The 23,162-nt window shown below is 39.8% G+C and overlaps 1 protein-coding gene across 2 annotated transcripts in view; it reads right to left on the bottom strand.

Moving 5' to 3' along the window:
* LOC139935815 (protocadherin Fat 1-like) overlaps positions 1–23,162 on the bottom strand; it is a 123,400-nt gene that overhangs the window by 62,812 nt on the left and 37,426 nt on the right. For both annotated transcript variants that reach the window (XM_071930412.1, XM_071930413.1), the window contains exon 4: positions 7,726–7,787. In XM_071930412.1, the coding sequence (XP_071786513.1) occupies positions 7,726–7,787 (62 nt within the window). The remainder of the gene's footprint in view (positions 1–7,725; positions 7,788–23,162) is intronic.

Below are 23,162 nucleotides of genomic sequence, written 5' to 3'. Positions count from 1 at the left end.
TTTATCACTGAAAATTTATATGAAATCTGCCTTGAATTAAGAGACATTTCAACACCTCTTTGTGTCAGATCACTGAACGTGTAAATCATTGCTAGAACAACAAACTCTACAGGGGATTGAACGCACCCAATAAAAACTGAAGGCCTCAGCTGTTTGGGGGTCAGGCTAAGGCCTATTGTCAAAATGCTTAGCACGAAATAATTGCTAAGCATAAAATATGCTAAACTGGTTACCAATCATGCATTGTGTACACTGCATGATTAATTTTCCTGTGGCCGGTAATCAGGGTTTAAAAGAACACAAAGCTGTTTGTATTGCCTTGTTGCAAGACAAACATTAACAGGAAACCAGTCAGCACCAATGCAAATAATTACAGAGAACTTTAACTGGTAATCTGTTCTTGCCCTGTGCTTTGTAACTATGTGAGCTTGATACTCTTTGAAATCAGCCTTTGTTTTTGACGATGATTTGACTAATTTGGGTTTTGACAAAGCCAAATTTATTAGGACGGGATTTGAACCAACAAACCCCTTTTAATTGTGCAAGGGTTCTTCTAACTGAGCTATCCAGCCCTCTTTCGGCAATCTCCCTATTTTGTCAATCATTGTTCTTCGCTGATTTAACTTTAGAGGAAATTAGAGCCAAGTGTGGTACCAGTTTTAGTTCGTACGTGCAGTAATTTCCTCTCCATTCATCTCAACATTAATGAACCAATTGGATTCAACCACAGAGAGAGAACGAGAAAAAACTATAAAACCGGTTTTATGAGGTCATTGAACCCACAGCCTAATTGTTGCTGGGTTTTTTATATCCCATCAGAGACTGCTTTGTTAATTATAAAACGGAATGAGAATTCTGGGAAAGACAGAGGGTGTGGAGAGACACAGAGGTCAAGAGGTCACTGATCGATAATGTGCGGTGTCCTTTTGTAACTTTGCACATTACACTGTACTCATTGAAATGATTCTTATTTAGTATAACTTCTGATGTATTGGAGGAATGCTGACGCTTCTCCACCACACGACCCTATGACATGGGCCTGCTAACCAAATATTTCTGCAGGCCAGTATGCTTTGTATTTGAAAGGGCAAAGGCACCAAGGCATTTTCTTCTTGATAAAGGCCACCCTATGAGGACATTGCAAATTTCTACACTGAGCATTTCAAGGGCACCAAGGCAATGACCAGTGAGCATGGAGGCAATCGCCTTCATTGCCTCTATGAAATATCAGGGCTGATTCTGTGCTTACATTATTATCAAGGTTTAGGGTATGTGGAGTCAAAAGTTTCTTTCTACAAAATGCTGCAAAGAAACATGGCATTCTCCGGACAAGAGGAAGACGAGCGGGTTCCCACTGTCAGAGACGCAAGACTGATGTGAAAAAGAAAAGTAAGATAACATATTCTCCTTCCTCAATAAATACCCAGGATCAAGATAGTACATCTGCACTCAGTAATGGTGATCTTTCTACCAAAGCCTACCCATTACCTGCTGCATCATTACTCTATCCATGTGGCCGGTGCAACCAGGAAGTGCTCAACCACCATCACGCCGTCGCATGCGACCATTGCAGTATCTGGTTCCATTGTGCTTGCATGGGGATATCGGATAAACATTACAGAAACCTATGTAAAAACTGTAAATTGCCATGGCAATGCGGATGTAGCTCCCAAAATGTTTCATCATCTGCGCCAGACTCTGTTTCCAGTGTAGATTCATCCAATTTGTTTGAAACGCTTCCGACACCTGATCTTTCTGAGTCCAATCTCTCCACAAACTTACCAATTCATACTTCAGCACCAACAAATTCTGAGCCAAGTAAAAACTCGGAGACAAAAAAATTACTTGGTATGCAAATTAACTGCAACGGACTCAAAGGGGCAAACAGCAAACTGAAGTTCACAGCTGCAGTCATACAACACCAGCCAGACATCATTTTTGGTTGTGAATCCAAGCTGGATGAGAGCATTTCTACTTACTCTGTGTTCCCTGAGGAATATGAAGTTTACAGAAAGGACCGTTCAGCTCATGGTGGGGGTGTCTTTCTAGCAGTCAGATCTGACATCATTGTTCTTGAAAGGCCCGAATTTGATTCCGACACAGAAATGATCTGGGCATCAGCAAATTTTACTAAATATGGTTGTATCTATATCGGTAGCTGCTACCGTCCACCGAATGCAACGATCATTACCATGGATCATGCACAAGACAGCCTCAGCAAGATCCTCTCCAAGCACAAAAACCTACCCAACATTATCTTAGCTGGGGATTGGAATTTCCCAGACATTGACTGGAGTAATATGGAGACTACAAACATGCAGACCCAAGCACAGCATAACAGGTTCCTCACTTTCCTCAACGAAAATGGCCTTGTTCAACTAACCAAGGACATAACTAGGCCAAGGTCAGCTTCCATACTGGACCTGGTACTGACATCAAATACTGAAATAGTGGAAAACGTGAGGGTGAAGCCTGGTATAAGTGACCATAACATTGTCCTCTTCAACATTAACACGACACCAAAGTCACAGAAAAAGCCCCGGCGCACAATCTACAAGTATGATAAAGCAGATCAACACTTAGTCAAGATGAAACTGAAAGAAGCATCAAGTGAATACTTCACTAAAATCCCAGATGACTCACCAGTAGAGGACAACTGGAAATTCTTCTGTCAAGCCATTACCAATGCCATGACACTTATTCCCCATTTTACCGACAAAGGGAAACCTAGCCACCCCTACATCACCCAGAAGATCATCAAACAGATGAATAAACGAGACAGGTTGTACAAGAAAGCAAGGAAAACCATGACCCCAGAAACATGGGGCAGGTACAAATCCAAACGAAATGAAGTCCAGAGGATGCAGAAAAACGCACACGATACTTACATGAACAACATCATAGGGAGCAGCCTGAAGACAAATGGCAAGAAGTTCTGGACTTTTGTAAGGTCACAGAAGAGAGAATCACTTGGAATCCCCACTCTCAGGGTGGCTGATGAGACCTATTCTACAGACAAGGAGAAAGCTAAAGGCCTCAATGATCAGTTCGCCTCTGTCTTCACCCATGAGAGCAACTCTGATGATCTCCCAGACAAAGGTCCCTCCCCATATACACCAATAGAAGATCTGACCGTAGGGCTAAATGGAGTGATGAAACAGCTCAAACGGCTAAAAACTAACAAGGCTAGTGGCCCCGATGAGATCCCAGCACGCATGCTCCATGACTACGCTGATGAAATTGCACCCATCTTAACTCACATCATCAAGCAGTCCTACCTTACTGGTAAGCTACCATCTGATTGGTGTAAGGCCCGTGTTGTGGGTATCTACAAAAAGGGCAGCAAGAGTGATCCATCAAATTATCGCCCTGTTTCCTTGACTTGCATATGCTGTAAAATCATGGAGCACATAGTCCTGAGCCACATGGCTAAGTACCTTGCTGCAAATAACATCATCATCAACAACCAACATGGTTTTCGTGAGAAATTGTCATGTGAAACGCAACTCATTCAAGCCATTGATGACTGGGCCCTTAACATCAACAACAAACACCAGACAGACGTCTTGTTCCTAGACTTTAGTAAGGCCTTTGACAGAGTAGCTCATCGCAAGTTGTTGCACAAGTTAGATTACTACGGCATCAGAGGCAGAACCAAAGCATGGATCCAAGGTTTCTTGAATGGTAGGACCCAGCAAGTTGCAGTCAATGGCACCTTCTCTGCACCTGCAGATGTTATATCTGGAGTCCCTCAAGGCTCTGTACTTGGTCCAGCCCTTTTCCTTCTTTACATCAATGACATCAATGAAGGTATTATGTCAACAATGAGGCTTTTTGCCGATGACAGTGTAATCTACAGGTGTATCAAGTCCCGTAGAGATTTTGCAACTCTCCAAGCTGATCTCCAGGCAGTCTTTGAATGGGCTCAGAAATGGGACATGAGCTTCAACATCACAAAATGCTGCCACCTCTGCATCACCCTGAAGAAGACAAAGTTGGATCATACCTTCACAATCTCTGGTCAGGAAATCCAACACGAGAAAAAATGCAAATATCTTGGAGTCACCATCACTGACAACCTAAGCTGGAACACTCAGGCAGAAGCAGTCAGAGCCAAGGCTTCAAGATCGCTTGGGTTGATCAGACGCACCCTTGGAAAATGTAGCAAGGAAGTCAAGGAGACGGCGTACAACACTCTAGTAAGACCACAACTTGAATTTGCCACAAGTGCATGGAACCCGAACACAAACCGCAACATCAGAATTGTGGAGAGCGTCCAGCGCCAAGCAGCACGTTTTGTCATGAAGGACTACCACCAAGAATCAAGTGTGTCTGACATGCTGACATTGCTGGGATGGGACACCCTGCATGACAGACGTCTCCTTCATCAGGTCGAAATCCTCTACAAGATACTACATGGCCAAATAAATATAACAATTCCTCCAAACATCATCCTAGAGAACAGACGATCAAGCCGACACAACCAGACAAATCAACATAGCCACACCTACAGGCAACCATTCGCCAGAGTTGACTGCTACCTCTACAGCCCTTTCCCAAGAGCTGTTAGGATTTGGAACAGGCTACCAGTGGCTGCAATCACTGCAACCAATCTGAACGGGTTCCAAAGAGAAGCACTGCCAGCTATAAGAAAGATGGAGCTACCAATCCCTCTTAGGACAAATTGACATTATCACCACCTTATAAGCACTATCTTGAAAGCACAAGCACAGAGCGCAAATGGAAATTGCAACCCACCCTCTCCAGGACAGCAGCAATGCTTATGGGAGAGTACAACAATGCAAGATGCAAGATGAAGATGCGGACGGACCCAGTTGGATGACAAAAGCGCCCAATCCAAAGGCAATGCATCCCTTCAAAAATGTTTTATAGGCGTTTTTCCCAGCACAAATAGGGTTTTGTGATGAAAACAATTTTCCCTTGATGGAGTCGAGACTTTTCAAGTCGGCTAAAAACTAATGCAGTAAATTCCTGACCTGCAAGCCGGGCTGACTATATGCAGATTATCTTCACATAATGTGACTACCACATATGCCATACCAGCAACTGAGCCCCGAGGTATACAAGTAGAGACAGGACAGAGAGGGGCTGTAGAGTGTTACGACCCACGATTACAGAGAAATATCTCCGACACTTGATTAAACATCACAGGGAATTTAGGAAAATAGCGGGTGATGTGAGAAAGTCTGCGTCGCTATTCCCCCCTTGGGTTCCAGACTAGGATGAGAGTAGTCTCCGACTCTCTTGGAGAGATGTATATATAATGTAGATGCTAATCTAATGGATTCCCAAATATCGGTTTCAATTTGGGTTTAAAGTGACGTACTGACTGAGAAGCAGAGTTTTATTGGTGAGAGAAGTCACTTAGTGTTATGGACTGTTAAAAAACATGCGACTTTTGACCCTTCTACTGTCTGACCAGTCAATCTCAAGCACTTGGGTTATGAATGATAGATAAAATATGTCGGCCTACACAGTACACAGTCAACCCTCCTACTGTCTGACTTTTCCATATCATCCAGTTGTTTTGAATGATAGATTTCAACTATGCCAGCTTCCAATATGATGTGGTGAATTAATCAACACAGGACACAGTCAACCCTCCAACTATCTGACCATTCAATATCATCCATTTGGGTTTATGAATGATATATTAACTATGTCAGCCTGCAATGATATCATGATGTGAATGCAGTACACAGTTAACCCTCCTACTCTGACCATGTCAGCCAGCAGTAGTTTGTGGTGAAGTGAATGCATCTAAACAGTCCACAGTCAGCCCCCTTATTACGTCCTACAATCTGAACATTCAATATCATCCACCATGGTTTTGAAAGACAGATTTACCGTATTATAATGTTTTCCTATTTGGGCCACACCCATTATGGCAAAGCACTGTATTATACAGATGAAATGCATTTAAATTCTAAAACACCCAAGTTTATTTTATGTTGCTTGTAGTTTTATTTTTTTCCCCCAATTCTGTCCACTGGTGGGAAAACCAAACGTTTTATTAAGACGTACGTTTAACTGCCGTGTTTATCATACGGAAACTCCCACTCAGTAATCCAAGCTCTGGGCTAGAATTACTGCAAATCTCATCTAGCAGACAGGAGCAATTTACTGAGATCACATGGGAAATTACCGAGGTGTAGACTCTAGCTTGGTGCTATGTTTATTAAACGGATGGGGATTCAGCGGCTAGGAGGATTTTTTGGGGTTTTGTGTGTTGTTGTTTTTTGGAGGGGGAAAAACTGATTTCTCTGAGGGGATATTGGAAGCTAGGAGATGTTTAAACTGGATGGTTTTTAAAACGGATTGTAATCGTGTTTCTCTAAATTGAATTTTTAAAGGAATTAATAGGATAGACTGTTGGTTTTCTTTTCGAAATACAAACATGTAAGAAGAAAAATGTCATTTGTTTGAATCTCGGCTATATCAGAGACAAGTTTGGGTCGTAATTGTGTTTCTTAGATTGAGTTTTTGAAGGAGCAATTTGGATATACGCTTGGTTTCTTCATATATAAAAAATATTTTTAAAAATATGTACAAAGATATTTTGTTTGAATCTCAGACGTAAATTTGCCAAATTGTTCAGATCAAGCTCTAAGATTGAGCCCAGGCGTGACACTTGAGGGAAGCAATTGGCCTTGATGCCCCTTTATGTGTTCCAGATACACCTTTTCATTTTCCTAACAGTGATGACCTTAAGAAAGAAAAAATGTCTTGCCCTTCCATAACGGAAGTATCAGGCCAGCAAATCTTAACCAAACCTCAGCAGCAAACTCAGGGTTTGTATTGAAATAAAAACATCAGCTACGAGAGAGCTACGATAAGCCATCAATCCTGGGCACATCTGGATAACAAATGAAATTACCCGGGGAAAACTCCCAACCGCTGAAAAAATTGACGACATACACTCTATCACCCTTCCTCAATCTGCAACCGTGCACAGAGAGAGACTCGCTCCACCGGAATAATCTGCACAGTAATGTTGGACAATAAATCGGGCCAGGTCTTAACAAAATGCAAATCGATAAGGTGCGAGCTAAGATGCTTGCAAGATTTCAGGCACAGCAGGGGGGAAGAAGCGCAGTATGGATTGGAGCCTCGTGGAGGAATACTTAATATGCAGAGTAGATTGGACAGGGCGTCGTCTGTTGTTTAAAGCATCATCAAGGTTCGAGGTCAAGCGAAAGATCGTTTTAAATAAAGCCAATATCTCTTTACGGTTGATTAAATTACTGCTCTTGTCACGTTATTTTGATTTGTGAAAGAGAAATAAACATGGATATTCAGTTTAAAGGGGTCTGCAATGCTTATTTTACGTTTTCACTTGACATTGACAAGTGACAACTCATTGATCAAAGTATCAAACATGGTTGTTTGGCTATTTTTATGACAACTGATAATTGATGACGAATAATCATAATCCAATTTGCATATTCATTTTAAGTAACAACTGAACATGCACCATTGTAATGAGTGCAAACAAAAGAAGAAATGGCCAACACTAGTGTTTGTACTGTTTTTCAATTTTTCTATGCAACTATTTTACAGAATAACATGTTTAACAAGGAAATCGGCTGATCCGCAGAAAAGTTGCACTGAAACTGTTTGAATATTCATCAGAATTCAACAGTAATCATAAACAGCAAAACAAAATTAATCTATTGAATATTCATAATATGTAGATGATCTTACCTGCAGCACATGGGTGTCTTTTTCCTCTCTGTCCAACGCAGTGTCTGTCGTTGTGATCATACCTGCAGAAAGTCACAAGAAGAAAAAAAGTCTCAAATTTAATCTCGGCAAGTTGCTGGGGCAAATCATTTGAAAACCAAATGTCATCCAAATTTTATTAATGAAATTAAAGAGAAACAAAGCTAAGAACGCAACAATTTAATCAGACAGTAACTTATAGTTACAGCATAAAAAGCCTGGTTCAAACTTTACGTGAAAGCTTATGTAAAGTGAATTACGTAACGCAAACAATCAAGTACAGGATGTTTTCTAATTATGATGCAAGGAAATTCGCTTCACTTTTGTAAGTGCGTGTGAAGTATGAGCCAGGCTTTATAAACATGGTAAGTCCTAACCTTTGAAGTACGTAAGTGTTATTAAAAGATCCTGCAGTAAATCCACACAAATTAACAGCACCTAATAATTATTGTAAGTTGTTGTCATTAATAAGGGAGTTCCGTGAAATCTATACCAAGGGGTTGAGGAGAGTTGGGTTAATCAATAACAGCAAACCCCGGGTTCGTATTATCACCAAATGCATCAATCCACTTTCAATTAATTATCACGGATGAAATTGAGAGTCACTGCAGGCCTGTATGCTTCGTTTTTGAAAGGGCAAGGGCACCAAGGCATTTTCTTCTTGGTAAAGGGCACCCTATGATGAAATTGCAAATTTGCACTGGAGCATTTCAAGGGCACCAAGGCAATGACCAGGGGACACGGAGGCAATCGCCTTCGTTGCCTCCGTGAAGTATCAGGCCTGCACTGCTGACGAAAAGGTCGGCAACTGGGCTCTCGATTTTGCTGTTACTATTATGCGGTATGTTGGAATGATGGCATTAACACGTTGGTAACCCCTGGAGTTATACACGCAGGTTGCAAGAAGCTGTTTGGTAAAGGTTCATCAGCAACAGAGAAGTGATCAAAGAGCAGGATTTCTTAATAACAGGGCCCAATTTCATAGAGCTGCTTAAGCGCAAAATTTTGCTTATAAGCAAAAAAATCCTTGCTTAGTAAAATCAGATTACCGGCCAAGACTCCACTCAATTGTTATGCTAAGTGAACAACAGCTAAATACCAGTCACAAGCAATGTATATGGCATGAAATTTTGGCCAGTAACATATGTAAAATATGCAAGCTATTTTCGTGCTTAAGCAAATTTTGTGCTTAAGCAGCTCTATGAAATTGGCCCCAGGTGAACAAATTAACATCTACATCCACCAAGCAGATAAAAAAAATCTATATTCAGATCAATTAAAAGGCTAATATTTCTCATCCCTACATACTCATTATGAGGAGGTTACGACTACAGCAAGATAAATTGAACCATCTGAGCCCGTTTTCCGAGTAGCCAAGCTCAAAAAATATACTTAGACGAAGCAGATTACCTGTGGAAATGTCATACAATGTATTGATTTTGACAGGCTCCCTGCTAGTCTTTGCTTAGTGCTCAAATTTTATTGAACAATATTTCCCACTTATGAAGTTATTGAATCAGCTGCTGTAGGTCGCTTGAAAGATAAGAAGCTTCGCAATTTGCCACACATGAAAAAAAAATACTATCATAAAAAGTGTTCATAGTTTCTCCATGCACCTTGACCAAATTTTACAGATCTGCTTATGCATAAGGTAAGCCAGGCACAAACCAATTTCGCTGACCAGAATTAGGTAACCAGCAAAATACCATATCCAAGTACTATACATTTGAATGGTTTCCTGCTTATATCTGCTTAGCAGAAAAACTGTTAAGCAAACTGTCCTACTGAAGCAGCTTCATGAAACTGAGCCCCTGAATGTCCAAACCATAAAAACGCTTCTGAAGACCTTGAAGACATAAATTAACACAACTGAGACAAAGGTCAATACCTATATCAGCTATAATCTACAGTAAGGTGAGATATCCAACACTTAGTAATTGTTTATTATGATAAGAAACAGCTAGCACCCTAACAACAATAAATATGACTATTTTCTTAGGTATATTACATAACCACGCTGACATATCAAAAATCTTTTAATCCCTCAGTCTGTAATAAATCATCAGGGCCCAATTTCATGGCTCTGCTTACCGTAAGCACAGAATCGGTGCTTACGGAAGCAGGGAATTCCGTGCTTACGACAAGCGTATTTCACGGGTTAGCGGCGAATTTGGGCTTCTGCGCGTGCGTACTCCACGTTACTAGGCATTCTACGCTTACAAGGCTAGCGCAGAAATTCGGCGATTGCACGTAAGCGGGGAATCGCGATCGTAAGCGCAGAATTCGGCGGTAAGCAGAGCCATGAAATTGGGCCCAGGCCTGGTACTTCATGGAGACAACAAAGACAATAGACCGATCCAGTAAGCCCCGCCCCATTACATATTGACCAATCACAACCCATTACGGAACCAAAAGTCTGACAAATTAAGGTCAGACATGCATGCGCGTATGCTTGGCGTGCGCAGCAGAGTTGTGCAGAAAGGCAATGGAGAGGCTCACGTGTTCTTGCTCACTCGTGGGCGGAGCCTAATGGATAGGTCTATTGCCTCCATGCCCAAAGGTTATTGCCTCGGTCCCCTTAAAACAGTTAAAATTTACAATTTCCTTATAGGGTGCCCTTTACCAGGGAGAAAATGCCTTGGTGCCCCTTGTCCTTTCAAAAATGAAGCATACAGGCCTGGTCTGCAATCAATCATTATGGTTTTTTTAAGATGGTTGTAAAAACGTCACCTCATTTACAGTTAGGGTGACACAAAAGTCATTACCGATCCCTTTTGATATCAGTACATGATTAATGTTAAACGGGTACTCGGGTCAAACCGTTATGCAAACATGTAATAAGTTAATGATTAATTAACGTGATAGGTCATCGAGTGAGTGAGTGTGTGTGTGTGTTTTCAGTGAGTCATCGTGCTCTACTGCATATTATTCCTGGAAGGGTTTGTGAGCTCTTTCCAGCGATCCAACGCCAGTTAGTAAGATAGCTGATCCGTACTAAATGTCACAACAATCGTAAATAAATAAAGTAAATTTTCGTTGGGTTTTTGATCACGTGATTATGTCATGCTGAATTGTATATACTTGCATCCTTTACCTATTTATATTATAATATTGTTTCTTATTTATTAGCAATAATTGGACTCTTATTAATGTGGTATTTATGTATAAGTCCTACTGTTAGTTTCTTGTTGTTTCATTAATTGATTTCTTGACCTGTTCTTGACTGTCTTTGACTTAAATAATTGTGCGCAATTTACTTATTATTCTCCTTTTTTTTTCAACATTATGGAAATAAATGTTAATTGAATTGTAATTGAATGGAATAAATGAAGCTGGATAGCTTCAAAGCAAGAAGAGAAATAATGGAAATCAGCTAATAAGAAGAGTGGACACAGAACCCTTATTGGAAACATTTTGTCTGCAGTCTCTTTGTATTGGGAATCAGAATATTTTATTTTGGAAAAAACTCTAACATCACAATCAGTACCTTCACAGACTTCCCTCAAGGAGTAATCCAGCCCAAACAAATAAACCCAATCATACAAAACAATTCTGCTTTCATTTGAAACTCAAGAAACCATCCAGACACAACAAAGACATATTTTGTATTCATCCAAATTGCTGACCTTTTTTTGACAAATATTGTGCACTTCAGTTCTGTCATAACAAATGATGATAATTCTTATCTAAAAGCAAGCAAAACAAATCTATTATGATTATTTCTGGAGTGTGAACAAAATGTTGAATTTTACTGGTTTGATTTCCGAAACTGCAGCAAAGTACAAAGACATCCCCATACACGGTTTATGAGGCTAATGTAAGACTAATAGCTAACAACACATGACAAATGCTGCATATTGCGTGGATAATATTCTTATCTAAAAGCAAGCAAAACAAATCTATTATGATTATTTCTGGTATGTGAACAAAATGTTGAATTTTACTCTTTTGATTTCCGAAACTGCAGCAAAGTACACAGACATCCCCATACACGGTTTATGAGGCTAATGTATGACTAATAGCTAACAACACATGACAAATGCTGCATATTGCGTGGATAATATTCTTATCTAAAAGCAAGCAAAACAAATCTATTATGATTATTTCTGGTATGTGAACAAAATGTTGAATTTCACTCTTTTGATTTCCGAAACTGCAGCAAAGTACACAGACATCCCCATACACGGTTTATGAGGCTAATGTATGACTAATAGCTAACAACACATGACAAATGCTGCATATTGCGTGGATAATATTCCACTAATACACGTGTATGTGAATCATTCCACTAGGCCCTATGTACATTTCTATCAACAGTGAGGATTCATCTAAATTTTGGAACTGATTAAATCTGAGTGTTCCCACAGTATTAAACAAAATGTGAGAAATAAATGCTTGGTTGAAAAACCTGAACAAATTATAATGGCATTTGGTTTAAAGGGAAGGTATACGTTTGGTTAGCACTCTTAAAAATGAATGGCAATAACAATTCAAAAAACTAAGAAACATTTAAATATCAGTTATCATTCCCCGAAATTTGAATATGAGAAGTCCTTAAAGGGAAGGTACACTATTGGTAATTGTCAAAGACCAGTCTTCTCCCTTGGTGTATCCCAACATAAGCATAAAATAACAAACCGGTGAAAATTTGAGCTCAATTGGTCATCAGAGTTGCGAGAAAATGATGACAGAAAAAAACACCCTCGTTGGACGAATTTGTGTGCTTTCAGTTAGGAATAACAAAACTTCTAGCTAGAAGTCTTTTGATGTTTTAGTGAGATATTAACTCTTTCTCACAATCTATGCTACTTCAGAGGGAGCCGTTTTTAACAATGTTTTTAAGCATCAACAGCTCTCCAATTCTCGTTACAAAGTCAGTTTTTAAGTTAATATTTGTTTTGAGTAATTACCAAACAGGTACCTTCCCTTTAATTACAAGTATCTGGGATTTATTCTTCCTGCAGAGACAGAATTGATCCCGGTTTTTGGCAATATCTCAAAAACGAAACCAGTTTTTGAAATGTTGACAGGTTAGTTTTATTGCATACATCTACATTTATGTAGTCTAACAATCCATCCATTCCAAAAACAAAAGGTATCTTTTACCTTTAAAAATAAATAGTGAGAAGAAACATCTGCTTAAAATATTTGCCACTTCATCTCCATAATAGTATCGTTGCACAGCGCACCAAACCCAGCGCACGCTTCAAGCAACTGTTTTCACAGTTCATCCTAACATCATCATTTCTATGTTTAGTACCCTCTTGACCAGACAAAAAGGAACATGGACAGGTGTGTTGTGTGGCTCCCATTAATTATCCTTGACAGACTGCTGGAGGGTGGGCGCTGGGTCGGTTTCACTGCCGAGCCATCAAAATGATGAACTTGGAAGCTTGGATTTCACTGTCAGTGAGTAGGATTGGCATTGAACGAGATCCTTTCACAGTCAGGTAGGCCCCCAAGATGTGGCTTTTTTACATATAATTTGCAGATTTGGGTGACTGGAGATTTACTTCATTTATCATGTTTAGTTGAGGAAGAAAAAATAATGCTCTATTCAAACACTTGTCTTTACAAATTTTGTTTTATAGTTCCAATTACAAAGTGTAATTTTTTTATTAGTTTAAATTAGTTAAAGGCTGAAAAGTATAGGAATCATTGAGAAATGGAAAAACAAATTACGTAATTTTGATTTTAAATGGGATGGTCCTTAATGATATAAAATCATTTATTAAATGAAATTTTACAAGGAAAGTGTTTTCAAATCATTAAAACAAAATATGCAGTATAAAAAATATTTTTGAATTCTTTTCAACTCTTTATATATTTCATTTACATTCAGATATGACAAACCAGAGTCAACTTGAAACAAAAAATGACCGGATATATTCTATTTAATCTCTGGAGAAAGCCCAAGTAGGGCTCGACATCCAAACTCGATCCATCATTACATGATAATCATGTAGGCCTATTCCCAGTACAAGAAAAACCAGGCCAGAGAGATGCCCAAGCATCGTCCTTTCTCTATGGCCCAAGTAAGACACAACTCCCAACTCAATCAATCAAGATATATGACTTACATGTTCTCAGCTCACACAGGAGCCAGAAAGAAGTCCAAGTAAGACACAACATCCCAACTCAATCAATCAAGATATGACTAACATTTTATAAGTAGGATTTGAAACTTTGCATGGTGGAAATACGATATAGAAAGGTTTGCGCTAACACCAAGTAATGACTATCTCTAATGAGTTAGGGTGGTTCTGAAAAGAACCGTTGGTTTTAACTCGACGTTTCGATCAGTATGCTCTGATCGTCTATTGGAGGAAGATATGACTAACATGTTCTTAGATCACACAGGAGCCAGAAAGAAGCCCAAGTAAGACTCAACGTCCCAACTCAATCCATCATGACATGATTAACATATATTCCCAGTTCAAACAAAAGCCAGCCGTGAGATGCCCAAGTAAGACTCAATGTCCCAACTCAATCCATCATGACATGATTAACATGTATTTCCAGTTCAAACAAAAGCCAGCCGTGAGATGCCCAAGTAAGACTCAACGTCCCAACTCAATCCATCATGACATGATTAACATGTATTCCCAGTTCAAACAAAAGCCAGCCGTGAGATGCCCAAGTAAGACTCAACGTCCCAACTCAATCCATCAAGACATGATTTGCAAATGTTCCCAGCTCACACAGGAGCTTGAGAGAAGCCCAAGTAAGACACAACGTCCCAACTCATTCAATTAAGACGTGATTAACATACTGCACATGTATTCCCACTTCAAACAAATGCCAGCCAGAGAAAAGCCCAAGTAAGACAAACCGTCCCAACTCAATCCAGCAAGACATGATTAGCAGAGAAGCTTGAGAGAAGCCCAAGTAAGACACAACATCCCAACTCAATCAATTAAGACGTGATTAACATACTGTACATGTATTCCCAGTTCAAACAAAAGCAGCCTGTCAAATTAGGTCTTCCATCATCACGCATACCGCTGGACCTATGTATATGTAGACTAATAAGATCAATATATGCCAATGACAAAGGAGATATTATGCTTATCATCCACTATGTAAACCTGTTGTTTCAAGATAAGGCACTCAGTTTAGTTAAAGGAACACGTTGCCTTGGTATAATAGATGTTAAATTTGCATCGGGGATAAAGAATATTAATTTTGGTTTTTACCCATACACCGATGTGTGTTAGCACTGTATACTCAGTACTTTCCCGAGTCCTGTGAAAAAATATCACAGGCATGTTACTCGGGTGGGATTCGAACCCACGACCCTTGCAATTCTAGAGCAGTGTCTTACCAACTAGACTACCGAGGTTGCCCGGCAGCTAGAGGCAGTTCGAATCCTATGTTTTGGCAGCGGGTACCGCAACGATATAATAGATGTTAAATTTGCATCGGGGATAAAGAATATTAATTTTGGTTTTTACCCATACACCGATGTGTGTTAGCACTGTATATTAATACAGTGCCTTGGATCGGTCGAGTTGGTCTTTGAAAAGCGTTAGTAACCGTTTGTTATAAAAATCCATTTGATTAGAAAGATGTTTTTAAAAGTAGAATACAATGATCCACATTATCAAACATTTGCCCCGAAATTGCGTGGTTTTCCTTTTACTTTGCGAACTAACACGGTCGGCCATTTATGGGAGTCAAAAATTTGACCCCAATAAATGGCCGACCATGTTAGTCGACGAGGTAAAAGGAAAACCATGCAATTTCGAGGCATGTCTGTGTCATTGTATTCTACTGTGACAACACCTTTCTACCCATATATATTTTATAACAAACAGTTACAAACGCTTTTCAAAGATCAACTCGACCGATCCAAGGCAACGTGTTCCTTTTTACCATACAGCAAATGGGTCAACTAAATAAATTAATACCAACATGTAATTTTAATTTACACGGTTGGTTGGTGCTGATATAGACTTCACTGAGAAATGCCTTTATTTAAACAAATGTTATGTTGACAAAAAAGGAAACGATGCAAAAAAAAAGGAACGTTGCCAAAAAGTGACCTTCAAAAGAAAATGTTTAACTGATGTAAAACTATCAGGGATACAAAGTATTTATCTGGTTTACCCTCATCAAATAATTTTGGTGTAAGACTAAACCAGGATGATGAATAAAACTGTTTGAATTTGTTCAAGTTCTCTTGATATCTGTGTCTAAAAAAGACTTGATCAAACATGCCACTATCTGCTGTTTCCATACAAAAACATGATCAAACATGCATGATGTAATGCACCATAACAGTTTGCTATAAGTTAATTTACTTCCCAATTTCAGTGACATTCTGATTTGAAGTAGAATCTGCCTTTAACCCAGAGCCTCACCGAGTCCCTGAGTATGAATGACAGGTATCGAACTAGGTCCCTGAATCTAAAAGGGCACGGCAGGTTCCCAATAGAAAAGGCGGGTTATCCTCTACGAGGAATAAGTAAAATTTGCATTTAGGTCTTTTATTTACCCTTCCTGGAGAAAGTGGCACCTTAGGCAATCTGTTTTCTTGGTAAATTGGTAAATTTGTTGAAGCCTACTCTCCCACTTAAAAAAAAAAAAAAAAAATTACAGAAAGTTTTGAAATTGGTCTAAATTTACACGTATATTGAAATGGTCTAACAGAGCTATACCATTTTACTCATAGGTGGGGTTAGTTTTCCTGTTCTTCTTTTCAGTTCTACTAGTGTTTAGTTTTACTGCTTGAAATATGGACTGTTCCCTGTTTACATTCAACGTTTTCCTAAGAATTCTACTGCAAATGGTTCATCTCTGATGTACCAGGCCTGCACTGCTGATTTTCTGGGAAATGCCAACCATTTAAAAATACCAATCTAATACACAACAAGTAAATTATTAACCCAACAACCACGCTATATGACATGAAACAGATACCTACGTTCAGCACAAACAAAAATAATAGCAAAAACCAAAACACTATCATTGAACACCTTCAGCTGAACCCAACGCAAATACATCAGCTGCTAGGTCCCAACTCAACAAAACAAACCGCTTGATTTATGGTCCGGGCAGGAGCAACACTCACCGTATGACACAAACAAAAATGCTAGAGCCTTGAACTTGAGAGCAATACCACCTTTACCTAGGTACGTATTGCTTCAAAACAATCCCAGATGTGTGAAGTAGTTATTGATTGATAATTAATAACAGGTCATTTGCAGTGCAGACCATTGTCCATGGGTCACTGTGCTCGTAGAGTCTATACACAAATGCTCCATACATGGTTTGTTTTGTGCTTAAAACTTGCACAAATATTTTGATTTTGTTTGTTTCGGGGTGAATGGTATGAATCAAAAGCATTGTGTTACATACAATGTGTAATTAATTACCTGCACGTGGGCATTTCATGCCAGTCATTAATCTATGACCTCTACCAACAACAAGACGTGAGTAATAATAACTTGCCATGGCCTTCCAAAGTTTAAATGTTTCTGTCCTTTCTAGACTTTGCAACTCTGAATCTTCAGAAATGGTAGCTGCATTATGAGGGTCCAATGTCATGGAGCTGTTTAAGCAGAAAATATTGCTTAACAATTCTCTGCTAGGTAGAAACAAACAGGATACCAGTCACAAAGTGTACACGTGACGTGGTAGTTTGGCTGGTAACTTTATGGTGGTAAGCATAAATTTGTACTCGCATATTTTATGAGTGTGTCATAAATGTAAACAAGTTTAGGTTTTTCTTCACCAAAGTACCTTTCACTTGAGTAGGACATCAGGTCTAATTCAGACTGACGTTGGGTCAAGCTCGATGTCTCCTTCCCAGAGAGGGGGACAACCCCCTCCTAATTAAACATGACCACAACGAAAATCTCAACCAGGAATTTTACATTTTCCAAGAAGGAGACTCGCCACCAAAGAGTCAAGGGGGAACCAGGGGACCACTGATGACCTCATGCTGTCTTTTCATTGGTACCAGACCGCTGACCTTACAGACCAGCTGGGCTGTTGAGGACGCTGGTGTGTGGATCAGAACACTGGGGAAGGTTGGTGTCTCAGAGACTTTCTAGGGGTAAACAAAGACTAGGACTTCCAACTGGGTTTCGAGACAAATAATGACTCACAACTTGTGAAGGATGACAACAAAAAATTGTAGGTTGTCATAATATTTGGGTTTCAATTTAAATACAAAGGGTAGGTTTGGATTACGACAAATTAAAAATGGAAAATCTGCTGGAATACCATGGACGAAGGTTTTATAATATAAAGAAAAGGGACTGTATTTATGGGAGGGGAAAACAAACAAATAAAAAACAGTATTGAGTCAAGATATATTTTGATCCTCACAGGAAAATATTTCAAGCTTTTCTCAAAATTACTGGGAGTGGTGCCAGATCACTTTTGTGATACTGACACAGCGCATTATTTCCATTTCATTTAACCACCCCTTACAATATCCTTCCTCATTTATTTCCAATGAATTAAGAATTGATCGTTACCATGACAATGGCAATATCAACAAGTTTGTGTTTACAAGCATATATACCCCTGCTGAGGTCAAACAATAGAAAGATGCGCGCATAAATGAGGCGTGCACAATACCAGCCAATAATAGCTCTTCTTTGACCTCAATGAGGGCGCTGTAAAGGAAAGAGGAATATTCACAAAGACGCTTCTAAATTTGTCGCTTCAAATCCTGAAATCAACTTCGTCACAATTTTGCGGCAAACAGATTTTTTCACAATTTAAAAAAAAACACAAGAAAGCTGTGCTCGGCAAAAATGGTTACCCTTTTCCCTGCTTTGTCTTTAATATTTCCCCTTTGCTTGTAAATGAAAACCCTACCATATCTTAACGAGGGTGAGCACCCCCCCCAATAAGGGTCTGCCTTTCCTCCAGACATTGCCTCAACTCCATGGATAGACTGCTAGGAGTCTCAGCAATTTGTATCTCACAAGACGCTTAGATGGAAACCAGAACCATATCCATAAACCACAGCTAGACCACTGGAGATTTCACCAAGGGACCCACTAGATGCCAATAATAATACACTGATGTACTTCGGAGGTTCTTACACCTGTTATTTGGAAAGGCCTCCTTTGGACTCTAAAACGTGTACCTTTCTAATTTTTTACTCTGGCAAGCAATGAAAAATATATCCGATGAGAATAAAGTATGTCTGGAGTGGGAAGTCTAACTTCGGCAACAGATGAGAAAATCACAAAACTTTATTATTTTAACTGCTTGGGGAATACAAATATTGTAACCTTGTTATTTCAAACAGCCACTGGAGGGTGGCTGCCAAATATGTTTGGATCCACAAAGTTTCAATGTACAAAGTTATGATTATGAAGGCCTTGAAATAGCCCAGGGCACCCACAGCAATTGTTGTGGTGCCCTGTGCTTTCGCTTAGGTGCCCTGTGCTTTTGCTGTGGTGCCCTGTGCTTTTGCTGTGGTGCCCTGTGTTTTTGCTGTGGTGCCCTGTGCAAGGTTCCTGTATAAACTTACATTTTCCTCATAGAGTAGAGGTGGCCCTTACCAGAGGGAGGTTTCTGTGTGCCCCTTCAAGAGTGAAGTTCAAGGCCTGAATATGTGCTCACAGGTCTGAAATATCTTTGAGAGGGCATGGCCATTTTCATTTTTCTTATACAGTCTATGGAAACTTTTTAAAGAGGCACCAAGACCAATACCAGGGAAACAAAGACCATGCAGGGCTGTATGCTTCGTTTTCAAAAGGGCAAGGGCACCAAGGCATTTTCTTCTTGGTATAGGGCACCCTATGATGAAATTGCAAATTTGTACTGGAGCATTTCAAGGGCACCAAGCCAATGACCAGGGGACACGGGGGCAATCGCCTTCATTGCCTCCGTGAAGTATCAGGCCTGACCATGGCCTTCTTGTAATTCCAGGCCTGAAATTGTCAGCCTCTTTGTTTTGCCTTGTTGGGTGTAATCGTTATATTTCCGAATGTTCGTTTTCATTTTGCAAAGATCATTTCCATTGGAAAATCTTATACTAGTCCATGGGAAATGTTTGAAGCGGGCACCAAAGCTAAGAATAGACAATGAAGACCATGGCCGCTGTGTAATCCAGGCCTATGCACAACGTAAACCTCTTTGCTTTGTCTTGTTCAATGTGGAATAACTATTTTATATCCGACTGCACATAAGTAACACTCTCTTATAACTCAACCACACACTGTTTTTAAGTCAAGCCAAAAGACCAAGCCCATCAGAGCAACGCTAACGGTGTCCTTTAATTGAACATCTAAGCTTTAATCAACAAGAGCAGGGAGCCTGAGTCTGAAATCAATAATGCAATCAATGTTGCGTCATATTATCCCTTACAAAACGTCTGCATCACCTCCAGTAAATAAGAACGAGCTTATAGAGGCTTAGAAAAACAATTACAAGCTACTGAGGTGAGAAATGAGAGTGTAGTCAAAATAAAATATCCAGCGTACAGCCTCTACTTCATATCAGGGCTGATACTTCATGGGGGCAACAGAGGTGATTGTCTCCATACCCACTGGCCATTGCCTTGGTGCCCTTGAAATGCTTTTAGTAGAATTTCCTCATAGGGCACCCTTAACCAAGGAATAATGCATTGGTGCCCTTGCCCTTTCAAAAACGAAGCATACAGGCCTGCTATATTCTACCTCCATAACTTCCCAAGTTTTAATCTGCACTTTTTCTAAATAACAATAACAGCAACTCTACAATCAGCAAACCATGGCTTTTGAATACAACCATTTGAACTACAGAAATGTCACTAAAAAACCAAAGCTTGCAAAAGTCACATACATGTACCCTATTTCAATTTCCACATGTAACACTTTGACTTTAAATTAAGGACTTATCTGCTAAAACTGTTACCTAAATTATCTTTCGCTTCATGTGAGCAGGTCACATTTTTTAGTTGCACGCAATGTTATGTTTCCATTTTCACATAACCCAACAGGTCAGCATATTGATTCCAGTAAACAAACACATTGATTATCAATGCTGCTGTAGTGTTAGCAATTTCACCAAAACAAAAAAGTGGACAGGACGAAATCCTTTTTACAAAAAGTGAAGCTTTTAAAAAAATTGACACAACAGTTTTAAAAACATGATTAATCCCCAGTAATCTCCTTAACACCTCAGTAGCTTAACCAACAAAGAAAACCCAAACCAGACATTGATTAAACACATCCCCTTTCACACCTTACTGGTTACAAATAGAGAAAAAAAACCTGATCTCCAATAAGTCAGGCCTCACATCCATTATTAATGAGGAGAGGACCCCAGAGTCTTGGATTGCCCCTTAATGTTTAGTTACATAACCCCAGGTTTGCTACCCTTGATGAGTGAAATCTTGACTTGGGGAAACATGGAGGGCACCAGCTGAATGACTATTGATCAGTGGGGCCCAATTTCATACCACTGTTTACCAACCAACGAATTCTGCGCATAAGATGCCCCTGTAAAGCTCAAATCTTTATGCTGAAACCCCAACGTTCTAAGGGGTGCACCCCATTAAATAAGGAGTTAACAGAGCGTTGGCCACAATATTTTGTAGACCCTCAAAATATTCTCTTTTGTACAGATTTGAGAGCAAAATGAATAAGTCCAATTTGGGTTGTTGACTTGAGGTATTTTGGATGACAGAACCTGAAATAAATGGTCATATTTGCCGAGAGGTGTAGGGACACTTTTCGAGATTGATGCTCGGACATTTTGAAAATTCCTGTCCCAGTACATTTTTGTACTCTCATACTTTGATGTACCAAACTTTAAAAGATAAAAGGAGAGATTATTTGACACAATGAATGTGAACATGTCCTCTACCCTCCTATGTACGCCTGGAATTTCATCTTCGCAAGGGCCAGGTCATTTTTATTTTGCAAAGGGCACTTCCATTGGAAAATGGGAAACTTTTGACGGGGCACCACGTCCAAGACCAGGGACCATGGACTCCATGTATTTCCAGGCCTGCTAAGTGAACTTTTTTTCTAGTGCAGGTACTGGTAAACACATTTCATTCTCCCACGCTTTACTACATTGAACCTCTCTCTCTCTCAGGACAACAAACAAACCTCAACCTGAACAAAGGTGACCCCAATGAGACCTCTCAAACACCTCTTGGGGATTTTCTTGATGAGTTGTGCAAATACTACAGGCAGGTAAATAGGCAATGCATCCAGATACCAAGAATACTGAAGAGTAAGATGGTTCAGGTCTGATACATCACGGAGGCAATGAAGGCCTCCATGCTCCCTTGTCATTGCCTTCGTGCCCTTGAGATGCTCTAGTAGAAATTCACAATTTCTTCATAGGTTGCCCTTTTTCAGGGAGAAAATGCCTTGGTGCCCTTGCCCTTTCAAAAACGAATTGTGTTCTTAGCAGAAACTAGCAGGATACCAGTCAGAAATGGTGCGTGGCAAATGATATTTTGGCTGGTTACCTTATTCTGGTAAGCATGATTTTGTCATGGTTAGCTGCTTTTTCTACTCTATGAAATAGGGCCCAGGTCTCAATCTCTGGCCTCACACAGTGAAGCCCCTCAAGACTACTACCAGTGTGGGAGACAGTGCTGCATGATAAGAGTCATTCACCACTATCTTCTGTAGTCCTTACTTTCCTATGGACATATAATTACACACAGTACCTTTAAGAAATCTAACACCCAACAACAACCCGCTAAACACCTTCACCATGCTAACACCAAGACACAAATCCCTGGCTGGGAAAAAAAAAAGCAAACACGAGCTGCTGAAGGAAAAAAATAGACTCCTCATAACCAACGAGAGGTGTTCCAGGACAAAGCTAACAAAGGCAGCCCCGCACAAAGGCTTCCTTTCTGGCAGGTAGCCTCGGAACAACAGCAAGCCAAACTCAAATTTACACAGAGACAAAAGTGTAGCTTGGGCGATAACCAATAACCCCTTTGAGGGGTTCGTGGGGAAGATTTGCCAAAACTGTTGACGGTTTTCCTTTGTGGGGAACAGCGATACATTGAAGTAGATACACAAATGCAACGGTAATGGCTTAATATGAATGTAGAGGAATTTGACAGGAGAGAAAGAAAAGTGTCGGGGGAGAAAAAAAGTTTGTTTAACTTTTGTTTGAGTTGAATAAATTCAGTATAAACCTTGGATCGAACTATGTGCTATTCCATCACTTGAAATTGAAAAGTTTTTTTTTTTTTTTTTTTTGGCGGTGCCGTTATTGGAATTTCTGTTTCACAATGAAATTCTGATACAGGGAAATCCATATAATCTCTCTTGACCCACACCCTTAAAGCATGTTTATTGTTTGTGTCAAAAGAACCTTCGCGAGACCAACATCAATAACACTAAAATGGATTTCAAAAATGGTACGGTACATCATCATTCTGATCTCAAGATACCGGTACCCAAGCTAGTGGACACCCCCCCCCCCCCCCCCCC

This window comes from Asterias amurensis, chromosome 4 (genome assembly GCF_032118995.1).
Source record: "Asterias amurensis chromosome 4, ASM3211899v1".
Lineage (NCBI taxonomy): Eukaryota > Metazoa > Echinodermata > Asteroidea > Forcipulatida > Asteriidae > Asterias > Asterias amurensis.
This window is presented reverse-complemented; position numbering and strand designations above follow the sequence as displayed.